The sequence below is a fragment of the Cryptococcus neoformans genome (assembly GCF_000091045.1).
Source record: "Cryptococcus neoformans var. neoformans JEC21 chromosome 3 sequence".
NCBI lineage: Eukaryota > Fungi > Basidiomycota > Tremellomycetes > Tremellales > Cryptococcaceae > Cryptococcus > Cryptococcus deneoformans.
Window position 1 is genome coordinate 1,551,913 of NC_006685.1, and position 12,790 is coordinate 1,564,702.

The 12,790-nt window shown below is 49.0% G+C and overlaps 3 protein-coding genes across 3 annotated transcripts; 2 read left to right on the plus strand and 1 right to left on the minus strand.

The window, feature by feature from the left end:
• Nucleotides 1–16: 16 nt before the first annotated feature.
• Nucleotides 17–7,904, plus strand: CNC05180 (hypothetical protein). The gene is made up of 16 exons (XM_024656841.1): nucleotides 17–169; nucleotides 352–719; nucleotides 784–941; nucleotides 990–1,347; nucleotides 1,396–1,612; nucleotides 1,672–1,787; nucleotides 1,836–3,534; nucleotides 3,585–5,432; nucleotides 5,483–5,867; nucleotides 5,914–6,184; nucleotides 6,240–6,421; nucleotides 6,478–6,640; nucleotides 6,696–6,765; nucleotides 6,819–7,345; nucleotides 7,412–7,693; nucleotides 7,780–7,904. Exons 1-15 carry the CDS (start codon nucleotides 109–111, stop codon nucleotides 7,616–7,618), a joined length of 6,630 nt encoding a protein of 2,209 aa, XP_024512506.1. The 5' UTR covers nucleotides 17–108; the 3' UTR covers nucleotides 7,619–7,693; nucleotides 7,780–7,904.
• Nucleotides 7,905–8,090: 186 nt separating this feature from the next.
• On the plus strand, nucleotides 8,091–9,543 carry CNC05200 (hypothetical protein). Its single transcript, XM_570054.2, has one exon. The coding sequence runs from the start codon at nucleotides 8,150–8,152 to the stop codon at nucleotides 9,431–9,433; it is 1,284 nt and encodes a 427-aa protein (XP_570054.1). The 5' UTR covers nucleotides 8,091–8,149; the 3' UTR covers nucleotides 9,434–9,543.
• A 46-nt stretch (nucleotides 9,544–9,589) lies between these two features.
• On the minus strand, nucleotides 9,590–12,587 carry CNC05210 (hypothetical protein). The gene is made up of 3 exons (XM_569867.2): nucleotides 12,064–12,587; nucleotides 10,295–12,016; nucleotides 9,590–10,243 (listed from the first exon to the last, which is right to left on the minus strand). The coding sequence occupies exons 1-3, from the start codon at nucleotides 12,287–12,289 to the stop codon at nucleotides 9,633–9,635; spliced, it is 2,559 nt and encodes an 852-aa protein (XP_569867.1). The 5' UTR covers nucleotides 12,290–12,587; the 3' UTR covers nucleotides 9,590–9,632.
• Between the last annotated feature and the right edge of the window lie 203 nt (nucleotides 12,588–12,790).

Consider the following 12,790-nt stretch of genomic DNA (forward strand, 5'->3'; position numbering starts at 1 on the left):
GTAAGAGTTTAATCACGAGACTTTCTATTAGTCGTTAGTTCCCATTATCCTTTGACTTCCCTGTCCAAAGCAAATAAGAACTGTTCCCCCGACAGGGGACACCCAGCTATGTTGTTACATGATCTCCTGGAACAATGCTTCGAGTTCATTGCTATGGACGGTGCAATCGGTGAGTGCTTGTGACGCGTTTCGAACCTCCTCTAGAGGTACACAGCGGAGGAGTGGAGGTTGGCCACCTTGCATTCTTATCCCTGAATGGTCCTATCACCTTCTCCACATAACGGTGTTACAACATAGCACGAATAATATAATTGCCTGTATGGACTCTCTGTGTACTAATCAAACCTCTAGGATGCCAACCGACGGCCCTACACAAACATTTATCCAACATAAACTCCTCGTTTGACAAGTCTACTTTTGCCTATGTCTGGAAGTCACTTTGCTTTCAACCTACTATTGAAGTCATCCTCACTTCGGACCTTTTCACTGCATCCACTGGTCAGATAGCTACAGTTAAAGGAAAGAAACGGAAGTATGACGATCAGACCAATTCACACGATTTAATCAGAATTCTTTGTGAGGACGATGGAGCTCAAAGAAAGGGAGACGAAGTTTCAATCAAAGATTACGAGGCTTTAAGTGCAAAATGGGGAGACAGGCTTCGCATTAGGTGCACCGAAGACGAGATCTACTTCCGTCTGACTGGCCAGCACGAAAGGGTAAGCTAAGCACATGTGACCAGTGGTTTGCGATGGATGAAACTAAGCTAATGTGTTCTCTTAGCTATCCAGCTTAACCGCTGACAATTTCCAAGTCCTCCAGCTGATAGCTATGACCCGTGAGAACGGGATCGCACTTATTGATCTCGACCCTTCGTCCGGTTTGGAGAAAGTGGAGAACATCCATGCTCGAGTAGATGTGCTCACCGATCTTGGTCTATGGTAAGGGCCCTGTTTACTTAATCCATGCTTTTACTGAAGGCTGTATAGCGTCAGACTGTCGCAGACTATTCGAAGCAGCATTGGCTCTATCCTTGTACACTACAAGTTCCTCCATCTCAACTCTGCCTACCTCTCGCTCTGTCGATTGAATCCTGAACTGCAAGATACTCTTCCACCCGATGTATCACTCTCCCATATGACACAGGATGAGGACGGGGACGACTTTGTAAACGACGCCGACGAAGAAGAAGACCAGTCTGTAAATAAACTTCGTCTAGGCTTTCCCCCTTTGACAGAAACGGAAGTATCATCGGGACACATAATCAGAGAGAGATTGCTGAAAGCTCTCGATCATCCCGAGCTCAAAAACCATCTTTTAAGACAAAGAGGTCTCCTATATGCATTAGTTAGTCCTTTTTTATATCTCTCATTGATTTAACTGACATTGCTTCAGGGATGGATAGGGCCCGTGGGCACCAAGCAGCGCAGGGCAGTAGAGCGCATCATTCGGGCTCTCGTTGACAGTGGAGTGGTTGAACGTGTTGCTGCTGGGAACAAAAGAATTTTGTGCATTCGCCTAACCAAATATAGGACAGAATTCGATAAAGATGTGTTAGAGATTAGCAAGGATTCAAAATGGGAAGTGCAGGAGGATCGGGATTGTTTACAAGGTTCGTGCTAACTGCATAGACGGGCGAAGGTCATCGTTCTAACCTTGTTCAAAACATAGTAATCGCTCACCGAGCGCCCTATCAATCAGCAGGCGGTATATCAATGAGTCAAGCATTGGATTATCAAGTGTTGGATCTGATCGTGCAAGCTGGTACAGATGGGATTATTAAAAATGTAAGCAGTCACAATAAGTTGCTATCTGTGACTGAACAATCTCGGCAGGATCTTTGGCGGAAACTGAACTTCATGGTATCAAGATCGTTTGACCAAGTCATTGAGCGGGTCACGGTCACCACTACGCCAAATCATCTATGGTCTCGGATAATCATTAGGACTAGAGAGAACGAGAGCCGTGAACAAAGACATCGTTATTTCTCGATATCAAGTTTTCGCGAGGTTGCACGGCAGCTGGGTCGAGACAGCGACCTTGGTGATGCCGCTAAGGAGCCGCGAAACGTAGGAGAGTTTGCCGATATCTCATACAGATCTCGTTATCATGGAGCTGAAGAGTACCTTCAAGTTCTTGGGGGGGCCGTTACGAAAAAGGCGATTAAAAGTCAGAAGAAAGATCCCAAAGATTTCAAGTATCAGGATTCATCCCAGAAACGCGGACGACCATCGACCACTATTATTGTTTATGATGCTCACAACGGTGAACGGAACCGTGGAATCATCGGGGCTATACCGGTCCAACCTGATCTTCCGGCTCGTTTAGTCTATGACTCCGACTCCGGGCTTGTTATGGCTCCGTCTCCTTTGTGGAGTGGGAAGGGAGCTCATCCCCCGTTTACAGAGGAGCAACGCCGAGAAGGGAAGGAGCCTGCATGGTTTGACAAGTATCCTCACGCAAAAGAACGTGCTGCACCAAGAAATTCTAAGAAAGGGAAGGGGAAAAGACGGTCAGAAGTTGGAGCGGTTGCAGATGCTTGCAGCGTCGATGATCACGAACCTAGACAAATCAAGCGAATAAAAAGCGAAGTCAACCGCAAGGAAGATATTGACAAGCAGCTGTCGACCGTCTCACCTGGACCATCAACAACGACTGCCGATCTTCATGGTGATTCCATTCGCCAAGGCCTGTCTGCTGACGAAACTTCCATTAACGCTTCCTCCTCTTCTCTTCTCAGTGTCAGGAGTCGGAAAGGGAAATTACCCAAGAACAATAGATCCGGCACGGTTTCCGCCCCTCCTGAGGTAGATCATAGTGGTTCACCTGCCAGCGGGCCGGCTACGAAATCACAATCGTTAAATACACCTGTTGCAAGTAGTGGCTTGGTGGACGATGCTGGGCAGCGTATCCCTGTAGTTAACTCTTCTGGGCTCTCAGAGGCCTCAAATGAGTTAGCCAACACTCTCGTTAACCTGTCGAACCTCCCACAGCTAAGTGAACCATTGCCTGTATCATTGCCCGCCCCTCGTCCTGTTCTATCGGTGCACAATAGACAAGAAAAATCGTCGGGATCTCTGGAATTTGCAAAGGCATCCAAGAAATGTTCTGATGGTGGACCTCGTCTCACAAGGTCTTTTATTTCAACGGCCAGTCCGGTTGAGGCCGAATCTGTTATACCGTCTTTCACCCAAGCCGAAGCTAAGATCGTTGAAGGTGATGCCAAACGGAAGAGCTCTTTAATGCCGGCGTCTGAGCAACCCTCATCAAAATTTGCTCGGCTGGTTAAGGGAAACGAAATAGCCAACGTGTCTGCGGGTGAAACGAGTTACAGTCCTGGTCAACGGGTGGGCCGGTCACTTGCACCAGCGTCGTTAGGTGCTGAGACTGCAATGTCAACTTTATCTTCTGACGGCAACGAGGACAGGGAGGGAACGCCTTTGAAAGAGGTGCCTCCATCCACTTCATCAACTCCTCTACCAGCGAGATTGAAAAAAGGAAAAAGTGTTGGTTCAACAAATAGGAAATCATCCAGTGAGCAGGCTCAAGGTCCGTTGTAATCCTGCGCTAATCTCTGATGTTAGCTCCTCGGGGTCTGTTAGACTTACGTGAATCCTTACAAGCGGAAGAGCTCCTACAATTCATCCATGATTTTGGAGGGATCATAGCGCAAGCTAAGATCCAGAATGAGCATCACGCATGGACTATTAAACATTGTGGCTCTTCCCATCCTCATTCTCCCAGCAGGGCATACACAATGGACCGCACGACCATCAAGCGGGCTCTTGGAGCTCTTGACCGTCAGGGCCGGCTCAGACATATTACGACTCAGGTTGCTACCACTTTAGGAACATTTTCGTCTGTCAAGTTCTATTACCTGCCGGATCTTCCCTCTCAACAGCTTAACAACCACATTAATAGGCACAGACATGAGATCACACAGACCGGAAAGCTGTTCAGGTCGTCCGTTGCTACAGAACTTCCCCAAACGGAGTTCTCAGATTTCCATCGTTCAGATCCTAATGGTGGCAAAGCTGCTGTTGCTTCGTTTGAACAGTCGACTGCAAAATCCAGCTCAGAAAGGAGGGATCTCCTGCTTACTGAGAGAGATGTAGTCAGCCAACTCTATGGGTACAAATTTGGCATGTTTGTTAGAGTCCGAACTCTCCATTGCGCCATCGTCAACGCTCTTAAAACAGCCGATTCGCCTTCTATCATCTCTATTTCCCCTCGAATCTTCTCGCTTACTTTACTTTTTGAGGAGCTTCAGGCCAAAGACTGGTATGCTATCATGCAGTATACTAAGCTCTTGGAACATATCGTGGCCTGGCTTGGGATCCCCAGCAATGGAGAGACCAAGCTCAAGGATGTTCCACCCGAGTTTAGGCCGCCTAAGGGTTTTGGCGGATCGCTTCCAAGGGACAGGATCGGAAGATTGTTGGATGTATTGGCGACTCTCAAGATCCTCACACCGCTTGTAGGTGTGGATGACGGAAACGGCGACATCAATGTTGGTGAACAGATGTCATTCCGAGTAGCAGACTCAAGTGTTGCCCCCTACTACGTGCTGCATGATTATGCTCCGGTGTATCATGTTGCATTAGGATCTACAGCCCCGCTCTTAGGGCTACTTCCGGTCATGTCTGAAGGAGATATTAGAGCGTTCTGGGGAAAGTATAGAGAGGCTGTTCGGGATAACACACCTATGGATCTGCCCGACAAAGTCGACCACGCTTCAAGCAATCGTAACCTAATGTTCCCCAGTGTAGCCCGCATCAAAGATCTTATCGAACTTGACCCATCTTTCCTTCGCAGAATGCAAACCCGGGCTAGGTGGGATGACAAACCTCGATTGACAACATTACAGCAGGATGCAATCAGAGGTGCGATCGATTGGTCACGGGCTACCGTTCACATTACTTCCCCGGAAGCGCTTGAAAACTTCGCCTATGAAAACGCTCTTCCGATTTCGATCATCGAAGCTGAGCTTCAGTCGGGCCAAAAACGTGCTCGAGAGAACATAGCTCATCGTGAGGAGAGGCTGCGCGACAGCGCGCGTCGAGCCCAGGAGCGACAAGAGAGACGGCTGCGCTCATATCAAGAACGAATCGCAGGAGAAGAAGCAGCGTCACGTCAAGCCTGGGAAGAACGGATTGCAGCAAGCGCAGTGCGAAAGGGTGTGCCTTACGATTCGGCGTTACTGGATTTCGTCAGTTCGAAAGCTCCAGTCAACATGAAGAAGGCGAATGTTACAGATGGGCTAGTGGATTATTGGGTCGGTGTATGGGAACTATGCAAGGAGATGGATGGAGAGGAGAGAGAACAACTTTTGGCACAAGGAAGAGTTGCTTTGAAGCAAAAAGGCAAGGGAACAGATAAAAAGCTGAAGAGGAAAGGGAAGGGCAAGAAAACCTCAGAAACGCATGGACAAGGTAAGGTTAATTGATCGAGTCGAGAAAAATGTTGACCATCTCTCTCCTAGACGAAGCACCAGACGTAGAGGGAACGACGACTAAAAGGAAAAACCGTTCGAAACGCAAGTGGACGACTGAAGACGACGAACTTATGCTTGATAGCGAAGCCATCATTCGGGCTCGTTCTCGAACCAATGCTTACAAAGGCCGCGCTGCCATGTCCCAGCTTTATCCACGAATCACGGCAAGCACTTTCCGTATGCGTATTATGAAGATTGCTGGCGAGCCCGGCAAGCTGGCATACCTAGAACGGTTGGAACAGGCGTGGTATGAACTTTGGCTCAAACATAGAGGAACTGAAGAATTGCCGGATGATAATATCGAGAGTTCCGTGGAGTTTGACTTGAAGGCCCACATCGACTTCCTAAGAAAACACGTCGACAAGCGTACATTGTGAGTCCTAAATAGCTCCACAAGGATGTCTACTGAATGATAACAGGAAATTACTCGCCGCTTCAACGCCCATTACATCAGGTTTCCATGCGCCAGATCTCCCCTCTGACATCCATGATCTCCACAACCAATTTGACTGGGATTATTCCAAGACCAGTAGACACACATTTGATACTGTTGCTGAATCTCTAAGTGCCGAAGAGATACGACTCAATAATTTGGCCCGAAAGTCACTGATACATGGCCCCACCAAGGGGCAGGCTGAGTCGGGGTCGAGTCTGAATAGGGAGATGGGCAAGCTTCGCGCAGTCATGAAAGTAAGAAGTGTCCTTAGATAATGATCGTAGTCACAGGCGCTGATTTGAATTGTAGCTTATCGTGGCTACTCCTGCAGCCACATATGATATCAATTGCGGTGAACGTTTATTGTCCTCATGGGACACATGTATCAGAGAAATGGCTACTGCAGAATTAGTTGATGCGGGGGTTTTCAGGAAGTATCTTGTGGGAGCAACAGCGGGTACTGCCGGAAGGTTTTATGACTTCACAACTCAGTGGGCATTTGTTCCCTTTTATGCATCCTTGAGCCATCGCTAATCTATCCATATAGATGGCAGCAGTTGTCGGACGGGCCACTGCCGACCACGTTCTGGGAAGAAGCAGAGGTGCTGGAGACGAAACTCGAAGATGCTGGCGACGAAGGATTCGAGTGGCCGTTGATTGGGCAATCGGGTGAACTGGGTAAATTGATGAGTATGGTATCAAATGATGAGGTCAGTGCTGGTTTCTTTCATAAAGTGTATACTCTAATAATTGATCATATTCAAGGCCGAATTTTCCTTTAACATCAAGGACTTCCCGGCCATCAACATCCCCCATTATAACACCAGAAAACTTAGTGAATGAAAACGTCGAGTACATTGCAGTCCAGAAGCTGACGCGACATCGCAGATGATGATGCCTATGAGTTCGACTTTAAAGTCAAAAGGTCAGTTCCCCCTCGTCCGCCACTTGCCGCCTCTGCACCCGACCCATTCGTGTGCAATGTTCCTTCCCCGTGGAACGCCAATGCTCTCGATGCTCTCGACGTCGAACAATCGCGGCAGGTTCTGGAAGCTGCCAGTCGAGTGGTAGATGCTGTCATTGCCGCTGGTCCCGAAGGCATCACTAAATCATCCCTTCAAAATATGCTCAATCTTTCCACTGGTTTGCTCGAAGATATCTTTAGTACTTTCCACAAAGATTCCTCTGCGGTATTTTGGTCAGGCTACGATACTGCGCGTCTCGTGGCGGTGGAATTCTGGCCTTCCTGGACCATTAGGACACGTCCTTTCGAGCTTAAAGAGAAAAAGGAGAGCGAAAGGTGCACAACCCCACGCCGTTGGCTTGACATCTACGGTCAGGTGTTGCATACAGAGTGGATTCGTGCAGTCAACCGCGTCGCGAGTCACTTAATGATGAGGCCTGGTATTACCCAGGTGAGTACCCTGATCGGCATCTGACGATTTGCACAGTCTGATCCCATGACGTTTCTCGTTTTATAGCGTCGGTTGCGAGCGAAGTTGGATTTAATTTTAGACCGGCTTGAGCTAGTAGATGTTTTGGAATATCTTGTGAAGAGGGGTATTGGACGACGAGGATGGATGGGGCCCGAAGGGATGAACATGCCTCCCGTGGAGGCTACGAGCATAGAAGAGGAAGAGTGGGTGGTATGGTCACTGGACACCAATTTGTCCTTTTCAACTGCGTGACGCGTGAAAGCTAGTACTTTCGGAAATTCCAGGCATTGTTAATATGAGACGTACGCTTATTCTGGGGGGTGTGGAGTGAGTAAAGGTTGAAATAAATAGTCACCCGCGAAGATTAAGTAAGAAGGGTGCTAATTTTTAATTGATGATTCATGAGTTGTCAGTTATGTGTTCTAGGCTTTGTGCACAGTATGGTAATGGGGTGTTAACTGTACCGTAATGCAGTATGGAATTACTGTAGACGTCTAATGAGGAAGGAGAAATATATATATGATGCATGTATAATAATGGGACGGATGTGAAAATTGCTGGGATGACCTCAATGCATAGGGTTGGGGGTGGTGTTTATTCAGGGTTGTATTTGTTTAGGGTGTTCGGGGAGGGGCTGGAAGATCTGCTCAAGAGTCTCGACGCAATAAGCCGACAACAAATCCTCATAGACGATAATTTAATGAACCCGCAGTCGCCTCTTTTCTCTTTCACATACATTATAATACAGAGAAGCTCGGGAGCTCTTCTCCCCACATCCGCACAATGCCTTCCGACCCCTACCAACACGAGTACATTGACGAACACGGCGACTACATCCCATCCTCCACCTCTTCCACGAATTACTTGGCAAAATCATCCTCTGTGTACGAGTCTTACGACAGCCACCCCACATCATCATCGAGCTACCATGACAACAATTACTATTACGAAAATTCTGCCATATACGACGATACCACATCCACATCTTCTGTTGGCTCGCCATCCGACATCAGCCAAGTGATTGGCAATGCCACCACCAGTGTCACGGCTAGTGCAACGGCCGACGGCAAACCCCATGTAATGTCTCTAGCGGGCGTTATTGCCATTGCTGTCGTTGGCACATTAGTAATAGTTGGCGCAGTAACTTTCTGTTGCTTTTACACCAGACGACGGAGAAGACTAAATAAACTACCTGGTGATGTTGTCGTGCCGACGCGAAAAAGTGAAGGAGGTGGCAGGGCGTTAGAGAGAATTGAGACACCCACTCTTCACCCACCTTCAACCCTCCGTTCAAATGTTCTCCGTCCTCCCTCTCATCCTCGTATGTCGCATCGCGATGTGAGAGATGTTGTTTTACCTCAACGACCATTACCGTCTGCCTACCCATCTTCATTCCCACACATGTCATCTCCATTTGGCGACCCTTCTTCCTCTCCCACTTCCGGTATCTCGCGTCGTCGTCCCGAATCAGAGTACACTGATAACTCTGAATTCGACATGCTTGCCCAAGACGGCTCGTCCTACGCGCGTACACTGTCTACATACAGCGAGGGGGTTAATTCTGAGTACTCTGAGCGTGATCTCGGGACATATGTTGCGCCGTCGTCTCAGGCTACGGTTATGGGGACACGTCCGAGACTGGCGGTGGACACGAAGACCATGACAGATGAGGGCATGGCTACGTGGAACTACACTGCAGTTGATTCCGGCGGCTCGAGCGGCTGGGAGTCAGTTCCGGGTTCTAGCTCTGTACAAGGGCGAAATTTTGCCATATCACCCTTTGTCGACCCGCCTTACTCAACTTCGTCATCTCATCTTCCCCCGTCTCAGGCTCCATACCTCTCTCAACCGTCTCCGTCCGTCGTTTCTGATAGATCGTGGAGGACCGAGGATGATGCATTGCTCATTGCCAGGGGAGGAAGCGTTGGATCAGGAGCAAGGGCAGCAGGCGGAACCGGAATGGGGTCGGGGTTAAGGAGAGGGATGACACTAGTTAGGCATACGGATGCTGGTGTTGTAAAAGACGAAGTTCACCTTCCCCCGTCATATGGCGAATTATATCCTTAATAGTTTTAATTTTAGATTATTGTTGGCTGTGTGCCATTTCCGGGATTTGGGTCTGGGTTTGGGGTCTTTTATTAATATTAAGCGTATATTAGACACGCACGATGTATCAGATTAGAAGAGAAGAAATTCATGAAGACATTAATATCATTAAAGCACAACAATTAAAATGTGTATACGTCCAAATTACCACACGTGACTTTCAGACAATCACTGCTCTACTGACATTCGCTGTCCTCCTCACCGTTTCAAAGATCCTGAACAAACTTAACACCATGTTACCTCCATACAGCAGCAATGCCAATAAACTGAGAGCTATACACGCCGCCTGATGTTCACACACTGTCCTTGCCATGTTATTTGCAATAATGGAAGTAGGAAGAGTCACCCCCAGAGTGCTGGTTACATCCGCCACACGAGTCACTCCGACGAAGGGGGTAATGTTTGAGTCTGAGTGATTGGAGGTGATAGAACCGCGGATATCATGTAGCAGCTGTGCGTACCCATCGGCCAAACCGTTATTCCACCATGCGGAACCTGCCGTACATTCCAAAGGCGTTGCAATCAGATCGTTGATCGCAAGACTCATCGCCGAGGACCAAAGTGCGACAAAAAGCAAGTCGAGGCATACCCAAAGCATCTTGGATCGAAGACCCCAGAGACCGATCGGCTTGCCAAAGTATTCACGGTAAATGGCGGTGAGAACGTGGAGGATGGTGGTGGAAGAGTAGCAAATGATTAGGGTTGTGGAGGATCCAAGGATGCCCGGGAGGTGGAGACGAATCAGGTCGAGGCGGATGGAGATAGACAAGCCTGTAAAGGATTTAACGCAAGCCTCGCGGAAAAACGGACGACTCGACTTACCAAGGGCTACGACGACAACAGCCAAGTTCAACAATCGTATGTAGATCGTGACTCTCGCATCCAAAAACAATACCCTCTTTGCCTTCTTTTTCCAACTCAAATTCAAATCCTTCTTTTTATCATCATGACCCCAACCAAACAGCCTCCAACCGCTTCCTTGCGGTGTACTCTGGGCATCTCCACCTTCAATATTCGTATTAATCGTTGCTGTTCCCGTGTCAGGTCTCGACAGAGACTGAGGCTGATCGCCGCTCGTACGAAGTTCCTTTGACACTCGATCAGACTGAGACTGCCTCTGTGGATCCTGTCGAAGTCGCACATCCTTTTCTGCATCTACAGGCAATCTCGAATGAGATTCTCCCCTTTCGCCTTGTGCATGCCCCCAAGGATATTCATCCAGCCCTGCCGTTGATGTTCTCGGAGAGAACCCTAATCCAGAAGGTGTGGGGGGCGCAAGAGCCTGAAAACGTTTCATGTGGCGCTTCGACTTGACCCTCTTCGTGGTAGATGAGGCAGGCATCTCACCAGATGACTCGACATCACCTTCATGTGGACTGGAAAGTGGGGGAGACATACCGCTACCAGGAGATGCGGGCGGATCGAGCGGCTCTAGGTCCCTTTTGGACCCTCGTTCTCTCTCGAGCTTGGATGGTTCTTCCTCGTAGTGCCCGTATAAGGCATCTTGCCAACTGCCAGCGTGGGGCCAACCGTTGGTAAAATTATTTGCAAAATGCTGGGTGATAGGCGGAGGAAGGTTGATACGTAGACGATGGGAGGCTTTGCGTTTGTATTTCGGTCGAGTAGGTGATGCGTCTGGTGATGTGGCGTTACCATTAATGGATACATCGTTATCATTGTTCTGCGCTTGTGCGGAAGATGATTCAGGTATGGAGAATGTGGGAAGGGATGAACGAGGACGAGCTTTGCGTGTAGAAGCAGGCGCGTCTGTATCGGTTGAAGCATCGTGGGAGTCATCAGCGCTGTTCATTCCATCCCGTGCTCTAAACAATCTTGGGAAATTGGGTGCAGTGAGCTGTCGTCTACCCATACGTCTTGGGGACCCTGGGACATCATCTGGAAGCCCGGGTGTAAGAGAAGTAGGGCTTTCATGGAGGGAAAGTTGGGTATTTTGACCGTTGGCAAGGGTGGTCATTCCCGGACTCCGAAAATCGGTGGGTGAAGTAGGAGCGGATGTACGTGCAGGAGCAGAGTCGGTACGTAAGAGGGGTAAACTAGTTGCTCCCAATGACGGATGCCCAAGAGGATCCACAACTTTGGGTTGTTTACGAAAGAACTGGGTGTTGGATAACTTGGTGGAAGGTGTGTGATTCTTGGTAGACGAGGTGTTGCCGTGTGATGGAGATGGATTCCGGCGTCTACGGCTGCTGAGTGGAGGTGTGCCCTCTTTCGAGCTGTGCCATGAAGAAGTAAAGTAGCTTGTCCGCTTTTTAGGCTCCTTGTCCTCTTTGGCAGACTCGCCTTCCGTCGGACCTTCAACTTCTTCATGTCTTAGGTTTTTTTGTCGCAGTTTGGCCATACCAAGCTGGGTGAACGTCCACCATGGTGGTTCCCCATCTGTTGAGTACTCTCCATCTGAATCAGAGTCGGAATAGTAGTTGCGGTAACGCCGATGCCGGGCGCTATCCGTCACTGTAATAGGTACAGCGGGTTCAAGAGTGCGCGCAGGGGAAGGAGGAGTTGGTGGGTCAAGGATGGCGGAAGCTACATGATGTCAGCACTTGGTCAGGATAAGAGACGGGCATATTTACGCGGTACAGTCCTAATCTTTCTATTGCTAGCGGCTGCTTGAGGCCTCGTCGTGCGGCGTACACTGCTGCGGTCATTCTTGATGCGGGGAGAGTTGTCGCTCTGAGTTTCGTTGGTCGGTTTGCTTCTGCTTGTACCGACTGGACTACGTTCACTAGCGGTCGACGAAGGTATTGGCAGCTGAAGAGGAGAGCGACTTGACGAGGCTTCGGCGTTGGTGCTGGACATGCCTGCGCAGCCCCGTCGCCACTCTGATTGACGTTACGAATGCCTCTGGGGGTTGCCTAAACTTGCCGGATACCGCAGTAAGGCCCTGTAGAGGTCTACTATATTTCCAAAAGATACTCAATAAGGAGTTGCGCAACAAGTAAACAACAGACGGTGCCGCTAATGACGGCGGAAGTAAGCGTTCGGCGGAGAACTGTCTTCTTTTGATACTGGTCGGGAATCGGCAGAAGAAGTGATCAGGTAAGTGTGGGAGATAGAGGATAGCAGAGATGGGCCATTGTACACGGAAAAGAATAAAGAATGCTCCTGAGCTTTTGAGATTTGAGCGGAGAAGTTACGATAAATAAATACTCGGCGTCAAATAACATTAGTGACAACCTGAGCCACCCGGGGCCCGGGATCGTAGTCATAGGCAGAGAGCAAGGACATGCATCGAGCCTGTACAAGAAGGCAGGGATGGATGGCGGGTATATATATGTGCATACAAACAGAGATGAGGAG